Raw genomic sequence first — 10,383 nt, 5'->3', positions numbered from 1 at the left:
CCCCCCCCCCCCCCAGCGGACAAGCAGCTCTGAAGAACCCCTAGTGGCTGGCAGGCCTCTCTGAGCACTGTGGCATCTCAAGGGCCGCCCGAGGGCAGCTGGGCCCCAGCCATCTCGCTCTCTGCCTGAAGAGCTTCAAGTGCCTTGTCCCTAATTGTTTCTATTTGTTCCAAGAGGCAGGCCTCTGCTGTGGGCCTCCCAGGCCCCAGGAGCCCCAGGCTTGTGTATTCTGAGGCTCAGGGGTGGGGCAGGTGGGGGGGCTGGTTGCTGTGGTTACACCTGGACCCCCCTTCTCCATCTCTGTGTATGAGAACTCAGCACCCTGCTTTTGCGAGGACAGACACAAACTATAGAGGTGAGGCGTGAGCAAGAGGGAGCGAGGACAGAGAAATGCAGTCAAGGCCTTACACCTGGCGGATCTCCAACATGGCACAAAATAAAATAATCGTGGGGGTTTCGGAGTGTTCGTGATGAACGAGTCACCGTGAGCTTTCAACAAACAACCGCCCACTTTACGGAACAGGAAAACTGAGGCCCAGAGGACCGATGATTTATATAGACAGGGAGTCGTCCAACTGCAGAGCTGTGTTCTGAACCACCCCTACGTCCTGGGAGAGGACCAAGAGGCCCAGATTCAGCGTGTGAGGCTGTGATTTGATTTCCTCGTGGGCCTCAGTCATCCCATCTGTAGCATGGGGGGAGGTGAGAACCAGACTAGAACTCTTCCACCCTGAATGGTAAGGACACAGCAGTGAGATGTACACCAGGAGCCCCTTGGTTCCACATTAGCCCCCAGCTTCCTGCCGGACCCCATTGTACTCATAGCCCCATTCCTTTAGCGCAGTGGTTAAGAGCTGGGTGTCGGGGATGTCTGGGTGGCTCAGTCGCCTAAGCGTTTGCCTTTGGCTCAGGTCATGATCCCAGGATCCTGGGATTGAGTCCCGAGTCAGGCTCCTTACTCAGCGGGGAGTCTGCTTCTCCCTCTCCCTCTGCCTCTCCCCCTGCTTGTGCACTGTCTGTCTCTCTCTCTGTCAAAGAAATAAATAAAATCTTAAAAAAAAAAAAAAAAAAAGAGCTGGGCATCTCAGTCTGGCAGATCTGGATGGGGATCCTAGTTCCGGCAGTCCCCTGGGTCAGTTGCTCTTCCTCTTGGGGTCTTTTTTTCTTCTTTAAAATTGGGATCCTCATACTCTCCTCGTAGGGGGACTAAATGATACAAGGCACTCACGTAGTAGGCATTTGGTCAGTATTAGGTGGCAGGCACAGGACAGTGTCCCACTCCGAGGGTGCCATATTTATCCTAGGCTAGGTATGTGATACCCTTTTGTAGTTGGGCAGTGTACAACATGTTCAACCATACCCAGCAGCCCCGGATGGTGATTAGTGGTATAGTGGTGGTGGTTGTTGCTTATCCTTATCCTGGTAAGCGGCCACGAGGGCTGGAACCCAGCAATGAGAGTGCCCAGGGGAGGTTAGTGCATCCAGAAGGTCCCCCCCCCCCCAAGTCTGGGCTCCTCCACAGACTGCGCTAGAAAGAGCCTCTCCACTCCCCCGGCCTCTTTTACTGGGCAGCTACACTCCCCTGGCTGGCATTGTCCTCTCTGGTTGAAATGCAGCGGTAGACAGAGCCAGATCGCGGCAGCGTGCAGGGGGCGGGCCTCTTCGTCTCTTAGAAAGATGATGGTCCTGGTAGTAGAAGGCTGAGTCCCACAGGGGACTTAAGCAGCCTCACGGAGCAGATTCAGGGCATGGCCAGAATCCAAACCCTCTGCGTCCCATCTGACCAGTGCTAGGTTTTGTGTGCTGGCTCAGCGCCTCACAAAATTTCCCTAAACCTCATAATAGCTCCCCGAGAGAGGTTATTATGCAACCCCCCATTGCCTTCTGTTCCCTCAAAGCTCCATTCTCTCGCTCCCCGCCAGTGTCAGGAGGAAAGGGTGGTGGCTCTAATTCAAACTAAAGTGTGATTGATTGTCCTCCAGGAGCACTGACACTGAAATAATAAACAGAATTTGAGTCTCGAGTCTAAGAGGAGGATTTCAGTGAGCACTCGAACAAGTTGACGGGTCCTTGGAGAGATTTCCGAGTAGCTTTACGTCCTGTCCAGCCTGCCTTAGCCCTGAAAGTAGCTCTGGAATCAGATTTCCCCGTCCCAGACCCTGAGTTCAGAGGACCAGGGAATCCCCACCATTGTCGGCAGCATGGGACAGGCGCAGTTTTCTGGGGAGAGGGTCCCCAGCTATTTTCCGATGCTCACAGAGGCCAGGGACCCCAGGCTGAGATTAATCTGTGCTGTGTCACAGCAGCATCTGAGGTCAGTGCACCCCACCCCTCTTTGCAGCCAGGAAGCTGTGGTTTACGTGGGGGAAGTGACTCTCCCAAAGCCACATGGCCAGGAAATGCTGGGGCCTCTCAGTAGTTTGGACCCCAGGGCCGAGATTGTGTGTTGCCTCAGTTCTGATGTTGATTTCCCACTTGCTACGGCCCCAGGGGCCCCAGGCAGCCCAAGCCCTTGTGGGTGGATCGGTCCAGCTGCAAACTGGGTCTTTCCGTGGTTTCGGCCAAGTCTCATGTCCATTGAGGAACACCGGCTCCCGCTCCCTTCCCACGGGCCCCACCCCCCTCACAGGCTGCATGCAGCTCCCCCCTCCATGCTGCGTTCTTCCCTGGCTGGGCCTTCCACTGGCTGTTCCCTTTGCCAGGAAGACTCGTCTCTGTCTTCCCCACCTGGCTGTTTGAAAACCAGCCATCGCTATTCAGGCTCTGCATGAGGGCCACCGCCTGCAGGAAGCCTTCCCTCACCTACTCAGGTAGAACCTGTCACCCCCTCCCAGGTGTGGCTCCACGGTGTGGGTAGACTTGGGAGCGGAGGCCGTGTCTCTTGGCTCCCGAGCCCAACTCCAGGCACGCAGAGGGTACTCACTGAATGTGGGGATAAATAAATAACGAATGACCATGGTAGAGACCACTGGTAATATCCTTTCAAATGCTTCCTATGTGCCAGGCACGTTCCTCAGTTTTTAAGGGAGTCGTGTAATGGTCATGCTGGCCCTTTAAGGTTGAGACTCTTAGACCCACTTTACAGATGAGGCTCAGAGAGGTGAGGTGTGTTGCCCAGGCTCACACAGCCACACAGGAAGGGGAAGAGTTGGGATTCGAACCCGGGCCTGCCTGCCTTTTCAAATGCCCTCAGACCTCAAGACCTCACTTTGATTCTGGAAAGGAGGGGCCTTGAGGATAAACTAGGGAGGAGGGCAGGCCTGTCATTTGAGGGGACTGGAGAAGGGGGTGGCTGGGCTGGGTGGGCCTCCTTCCCAAAACAAGCCCCTACTTGAAGACTTGCCCCTGAAGTCTGATCGTCGTCCCTGGGGGGCATGAGGAGCCCAGTCTGGGGCTCGTAATTCATGTCCTCAGTCATCCCCTGCACCTGTCCCCACGTCACCATCACAATCGCGGCATCCCTGAGTCTGCCGGGGACCAGGACATCAGCAGGAGCCTCCTCTCTGACCTCCCTGCCTCCATTCTCGCCCCTGCAGGCCCTCTGCCCAGGAGCTGCCCTGAGAGTACGTCCTGCTCCATCTCTTGAGAACCTGTGTGGCTTCTGTGTCCCCCGGTTTTTCCCTCTCCCTCCCTTCTGCCTCCACAGCCTCCTGAGGTTCTTCAACCCCCAACACCCTCTCCTGTCTGGGGCTCTTTGCATTTTCTGTTCCCTCTGCCTGGACCACTCCCACCCATCTTCACAAGGCCGGCTCCTTCTCATGCAGGATTCAGCTTGGATGCCACCTCCCCTGAGAGGCCCTCCCTGACCTCCCTCCTCCTTCCCCTACTTGAGCCCTCTCACCATGTAAGCCATTTTTACCCTGTGGCTATAGCTTGTATGCTATCGCTTCCCCCACTAGGAGATGTGAGCTTCTTGAGTTCAAAGGCCCTGCTGTCTTCGCCATTTGCCTGTCCCCAGCACTGAGCGCAGTGCCTGGCACCTTTTTAAACTTAATACCCATTTGTGGAATGAAGACTGAGTGAATGCGTAGTGATTCCAGAAGAGGCTCAGAACAGGATAGGCTATTCCACTCCTGGGTGGCAGTGTGGTCCTTCGGAGTGGGCCGGCCTGGGCTGGAATCTTGGACCCCAGCTCAGCTGGTCCCCAGGTGGGCACCCCTCGCCGCCTCTTTCTAGGGCCCTCCTGTCCTAGCGCTTCTGGCCTCGCCCTGTGCCTTCAACCAAGGCACATCCCCCAAATCCTTACCACTCACCTACGAGGTGCCAGGCTTTGTACTAGGCTCTGGAGAGACAGCCATGAACAGAACACGCAAAAACCGTGCCCTTGCCAAGCGGATATGCTGCTGAATCCGGACATTCCAGAGCATTGCTAAATGTGGAAACATTTTGAGAGTCGATGTCAGAGTAATTAATACCCCCACTCGTCAGATGAAGCCGACCGTCGGGGTGTGTTTGGTTAGGACCCGCAGCTCACAGGCGTCCCTCTCTCTCCCCAGATGCGAGCCCCTCCGGCCCCCCGCTGACCTGTCGCTGAAGCCGGCCCGCCCCCCCAGGCCCAGCATGCGCCTGTCCGTGCGGAGGGCGCTACTGGCGGCCGGCTGCGCGCTGGCTCTGGTGCTGGCGGTCCAGGTGGGGCAGCAGGTGCTGGAATGCCGCGCGGTGCTGGGGGGCCCGCGCAGCCCCCGGGGGGCCATGCGGCCCGAGCAGGAGGACCTGGTGATGGTGGGCGCGGACCGCGTGGAGTACCGCTACGGCAAGGCCATGCCGCTTATCTTCGTGGGCGGCGTGCCCCGCAGCGGCACCACGCTGATGCGCGCCATGCTGGACGCCCACCCCGAGGTGCGCTGCGGCGAGGAGACGCGCATCATCCCGCGCGTGCTGGCCATGCGCCAGGCCTGGTCCAAGTCCGGCCGCGAGAAGCTGCGGCTGGACGAGGCGGGCGTGACGGACGAGGTGCTGGACGCCGCCATGCAGGCCTTCATCCTGGAGGTGATCGCCAAGCACGGTGAGCCGGCGCGCGTGCTGTGCAACAAGGACCCCTTCACGCTCAAGTCCTCCGTGTACCTGTCGCGCCTGTTCCCCAACTCCAAGTTCCTGCTGATGGTGCGCGACGGCCGGGCGTCCGTGCACTCCATGATCACCCGCAAGGTCACCATCGCCGGCTTCGACCTCAGCAGCTACCGCGACTGCCTCACCAAGTGGAACAAGGCCATCGAGGTGATGTACGCCCAGTGCATGGAGGTGGGCAAGGACAAATGCCTGCCCGTGTACTACGAGCAGCTGGTACTGCACCCCAGGCGCTCCCTCAAGCTCATCCTGGACTTTCTGGGCATCGCCTGGAACGATGCCGTCCTGCACCACGAGGACCTCATTGGCAAGCCGGGTGGCGTGTCCCTGTCCAAGTGAGTGAAGCCCTCGCCCTGCACCCAGCCCCGCCCCGGCCTGGCTCAGAGGCAGTAGGTGGGAAGAGTAGCGCTGTCTCTCTGAGCAGTGTGGCCTTGGGCAAGTCACTGTGCCTCTCTGAGCCTCTGCTTCATTATCCACAAAAGTGGGGCCATCAACTCTTCCCTTTCCTGAGAGAATCAGCAGGCTTTGAATGTGCTTTATAATAAGCCGTCGTGGGTAAAGGTTGACTTAGGAACACCGATGTAGAACCAGGTTGTCTGGGTTCCCATCCTAGCTCTGCCACTTCCTAGCTGTGTGACCTTGAGCAAGTGTCTCAACCTCTCTGTGCCCCATTTTTTAAAAAAAAGATTTTATTTATTTATTTGACAGAGATAGAGGCAGCCAGCGAGAGAGGGAACACAAGCAGGAGGAGTGGGAGAGGAAGAAGCAGGCTCCCAGCGGAGGAGCCTGATGTGGGGCTCGATCCCAGAACGCCGGGATCACGCCCTGAGCCAAAGGCAGATGCTTAACGACTGAGCCACCCAGGCGCCCCTGTGCCCCATTTTCTTATCTGTAACACGGGGGTGTAGTCTGTCAATCTTCCAGCTACCTATGAGCATCAAATAGGTTAATACATATTAGATGCTATTATTCCTATTATTATTATTATCATCATCATCATCATCATGACGTTAGCACTGACATCACTTTTATTGGCCTACACATTATCCTCACCCTCATTACCATGGAGTGAGTGCCTGAGGTGTGGCAAGCACTCAGTTAAGCCCCCAACACACATTATTCCTTTAATCCCCACAGCAGCCTGAGGACATAAGAACTGCTCTTCTCCCCATTTTACAGATGAAGAAACTGAGTCTCAGAGAGAAGTTACCAAAGGCCACACAGCTGGCAAAGTGTGGGGCCAGGATTTGAACTGAGGTCTGCTCTGAGACTGAGAGCGTGTGCTCTCATGCTGTCCACATCCGGGACCCCTCCTCTTTCCCTCCTCTGTCTCTTGCTCTCCACCTTCTTCCTCTGAGGAGTCGTCCCTCTCCTGAGACCCAGAGCATGTGAACAGTGCAGGATCTGTGTGCTATCTCTCTGTCTCCATCCTGACAAGGCCCAAGAATCCCCGAGATGCTGGAGCTGGGATTTTGTAAATTACTGTGACAAAAAAAAAATCAGATGACTGAAGGCATACATCTTTATTTTAGAAAATGGGGACAATTTCCCTAGGAAAGGAGAAACAACCTCCAATCCCACCATGCAGATGTTGAGATAGGACCTGCTGGTCCTCTGTCAGGGGCTGTTAAGAAAACCAGAGTCTTACTGGACACAAACATGTCTCTCTGTAACCCTTTTTCACTTTGTGTCTGGGACCACCTGCCCGTGCCCCCCCCCCCGCCACCGCAACATCATTTTAGATGGCTGTGTAATATTCCACTCTGGAACATGATATCCTATTCACTGACCCCTGTTTGTGGACACATGGGTTATTTCCAGCTTTCTTTATTCCTCACAAGCATTTTCCCATTCGTGTTCTGGGATGTCTGCCTCTGTGTCATTTCTGTCTCACGCAGTCCTGGAGATTCAGGGTGTGGAAAGGCTGTGCATATATTTGAGGTCTCTGACACAGTAGACCGAGCTGAGATTTCTATTCCGGTCTGCAGACTCCAAACCCGTTGCTCTTCCCACCCATCCCCGCCCCTCATCCTCCCTGCCCTCCTCCCTCCTGGTCCTGGCCTCTTTTTGCCACATCTCTCGTTTCCATTCTTCTTCCCAATTTATCTCGTAGTTGGGATGGAAACATCTAGAAATAGACCCTGGATCCTGGGAATTCTCCTGCCCTCCATCGTACAAGGCCCTTGACCTATGATCGGTATAGTCCTTGTGATTCAGATGGCTGGGTGAGCCCGTCAGGGGAGAGTGGAGAAGCACGTCCGACGGATGGTGGTTCCGTTGGCGCAGCCAAGGGTGAAAGCAACCGAAACGGCTATCTTCAGGGGCACGGGCAAAATAAGCTTTGGAGGAAGGGAGCACAGCTGGAGAGAAGAAGGAGGTGTCGGGTGCGAAACAATGTCATAAACCAAAACGTACAGCGTGTGAATTCTGCCGTAAAAACTGCAAACCATAGGATTTCCTTGTGTGCATGAGAAAGAAAAAGCCAGCATGTCCTGAGACCTCACAACGTGCCACGTACTCCTCTGGGATTAACTCATTGACTCCCCAGAACGGCCCCATGAGGTGGGTTCTGCCATTATTCCCATTTGTAGAGGACGACTAATGGAGGAGGCTCAGAGAGGTGAAGTAACTTTCCCAAGGCCACATAGCCAGTGCCGGTCAAGCCGGCGTTTGAACCCAGGCAGTCTGGCTCCTGAGTCTGCCCCTAGCCGCTCTCCTGTATAAAGCACAGAAAACGGATTGAGAGGGTGGGCCCCCCAGATGCCAAGACGAGGTCCCTGCAGGAGCCGATGCTGGGAGTGGAAGCCACTCTTAGCCTTACCATTTGTGTTTTATAATTCTTTCTCAAGAACAAAATATCCATCTTAGTCACCAAAATGAAACGTTATTTTTAAAAAGTCGTGACGTCAAGGAAGCAGAATTTTAAGTGCGTGCTGCCTAATACTGTTTTCCAGTTTCTCGCCACGTGCTCTTATCCCCAATGTACAGAGGAGGTATGAGGAGGCCAAGCGACTGGTCCGCAGCCTCACATTCGGCGGGGGGGCGGGGGGCACAGCTGCCCCAGGGCCAGGTACCCCCAGCCTGTCCGGCTGCCCCAGGTGCCATCTGGGTCTCCCTGTGCCCCGCACAGCCTATTTTTTCTCCCCAGGATCGAGCGATCCACAGACCAGGTCATCAAGCCTGTGAACCTGGAAGCGCTCTCCAAGTGGACCGGCCACATCCCCGGGGACGTGGTGAGGGACATGGCCCAGATCGCCCCCATGCTGGCTCGGCTCGGCTATGACCCCTATGCAAACCCGCCCAACTACGGCAAGCCGGACCCCATCGTCATCAACAACACGCACCGGGTGAGTGTGTGCGCATGCGCGGAGACGTGCTCCCTGCCGACAGCGGGGGTGGGACGCGGTGAATGGTAAGATCGCTTGTATTTCCATTTTCGCTTGGGCCACAGGGAAGCTCAAAACCAGCTGGTAGCCTGTCTCTCACACTGGAGCAGCTAACAGCGGGCCCGTTTGTGTACTGATTTCATCTGGTTTCTCTGTGCTTTTTCACCCTTTTCCCACTATGTCTCTAGCTTGTCTGTCTGTAAAGCACATCAAGTCTTTGTTGAGCCCGAGTATGAATAAGCTGTTGGTCTCTTTATTCCCCCATAAATTTTAATGTTGATTTCTCAGACAAATGTGAGCTCGGGGCAGTTTAAAGTACTTTTTAAGCTCTCCTTAGTTGAGGCGGTCAAGGAAGAGGACTTCAATGCGATGGTTTTGAAGCATTAAAAGTCAACTAATCCTGCATAAGGGAATAGTTAGCAAGTTCACGGTCTTATTTACATGTTGCTGTCACAGCTTCTCGTCTCCTCTGGGTGCAGGGTTCTGACTTCCTTAGAGGCATTAGTTAGTGAGGGTAACTGAGCGTGGGGCCCAGGCCTGAGGACAGGCCCTGCTAGCCCTCACCCCATTAAGACCCAGCATCTTAATTCCAGCTACGCCCAGCGTTTCCAAACACATGCTGACTTTAGAAAGTAAACAATTCTTTTTGTTGTTGTTGTTTAAGATTTGATTTATTTATTTGAGAGAGATAGAGACAGTATGAAGAGGGGTCCTGACACAGGGATCGGTCCCAGGACCTTGAGATTCTGACCTGAGCTGAAGGCAGACGCTTAACCGACTGAGCCTTCCAGGCGCCCCAGAAAGTAAACAGTTCTTATGTTGAAGAGCCAAGGAAGAAAGTCATAACTTCTGTCACTTTCCCTTTAATTCTTCAGTGACTCAAGGAGAAAGACGCCGTTTGGTGCTGAAGAAGGCTTTAACGCCTCTCCCACACAGGCAGGCTCTCTTAACCCTGAGCTTTGGGGGCTCGGTCCTTGTGATTGAAGCGGGTCTCAGGGCTTCCTCTCCCCCTTGACATCTGTGGATTGTGCAAACATTTATTTGTGGAAATACTCAGAGATCCAGCGTAGATGCTTAGGCCGTGTCGACAGTGTGAATATTCGCAACCTCGATGTGGTCTATTTTTTATTATTCAGTTATTTTAAGTCATTATTAGTTATTATGTTTTTTTATAGAGTATTCCTTAGGCTGTACTTAATGTGTTTCATACAGTTTTCTGTACCTATGCTGTATTTCATATACTGTTTTTTATATATATTGCATATATCTTCATAAAATAAAAAAAGATCAATTGATTGGGTTAAAAAGAAGAAACAGCAGCTGGGAATGATCTTGAACTCCAGCCCCCAGGCGCTTCTCACAGGCAGTGTCGGGGCCAGGGTGAGGACCGCAGTGACAACGGGCTCTCCTTACCCTGTGTTCTTAGCCGAGGGCCCAGCGGCAACTTCTCTGAAGTCTCTCTAAAAGGCAGAGACCCAGGGCGCCTGGGTGGCTCAGTTGGTTTAGCGACCAACTCTTGATTTCGGCTCAGGTCATGATCTCAGGTGTCATAAGATTGAGCCCCACGTTGGGCTCTGTGCTCAGCAAGGAGTCCACTTAAAGGTTCCCTCTCTCCCTCTCCCTTTGCCCTTCCCGCTTGCTCTCACACTCTCTCTAAAAAAAGAATAAATAATAACAAGTAAATAAAAGGCGGAGGCCCCTGCCGTGTCCCAGGATGTGAATCAGAAGCTCCCAGAGTAAGGCCTGACCTTGTGTATTGTATACAAATGTAAACATTTTGATGCGCGAGATCAACTCCCTGAGCCTCTATCATAGTTTCTTTGTTTCAAAGGGAAGCTGTCTCTGGTTTCTTCCCAGTGGCTGCCTGACACTTGTTTAGCCTTTACTGCGCATGTGTGCGTGCGTATGTGTTTCTGCGCATGCGTGCATG

General features: G+C 54.1%; 1 protein-coding gene across 3 annotated transcripts in view; it reads left to right on the top strand.

Annotated features, from left to right (window-relative positions):
• The window catches only part of TPST2 (tyrosylprotein sulfotransferase 2), a 45,747-nt gene that overhangs the window by 29,070 nt on the left and 6,294 nt on the right, over nucleotides 1–10,383 (top strand). For 2 of the 3 annotated variants that reach the window (XM_040619657.1, XM_040619656.1), the window contains exons 2-3: nucleotides 4,497–5,402; nucleotides 8,198–8,414. In XM_040619657.1, the coding sequence (XP_040475591.1) occupies nucleotides 4,561–5,402; nucleotides 8,198–8,414 (1,059 nt within the window). In that variant the 5' untranslated portion in view covers nucleotides 4,497–4,560. Of the gene's footprint in view, nucleotides 1–4,496; nucleotides 5,403–8,197; nucleotides 8,415–10,383 lie in introns of those variants that run through there. The other variant, XM_008686741.2, reaches the window with a different exon arrangement.

Source organism: Ursus maritimus, unplaced genomic scaffold (assembly GCF_017311325.1).
Source record: "Ursus maritimus isolate PB19 unplaced genomic scaffold, ASM1731132v1 scaffold_33, whole genome shotgun sequence".
NCBI lineage: Eukaryota > Metazoa > Chordata > Mammalia > Carnivora > Ursidae > Ursus > Ursus maritimus.
The sequence above is the reverse complement of the archived record's forward strand: the minus strand, read 5'-3'. Positions and strand labels throughout refer to the sequence as shown.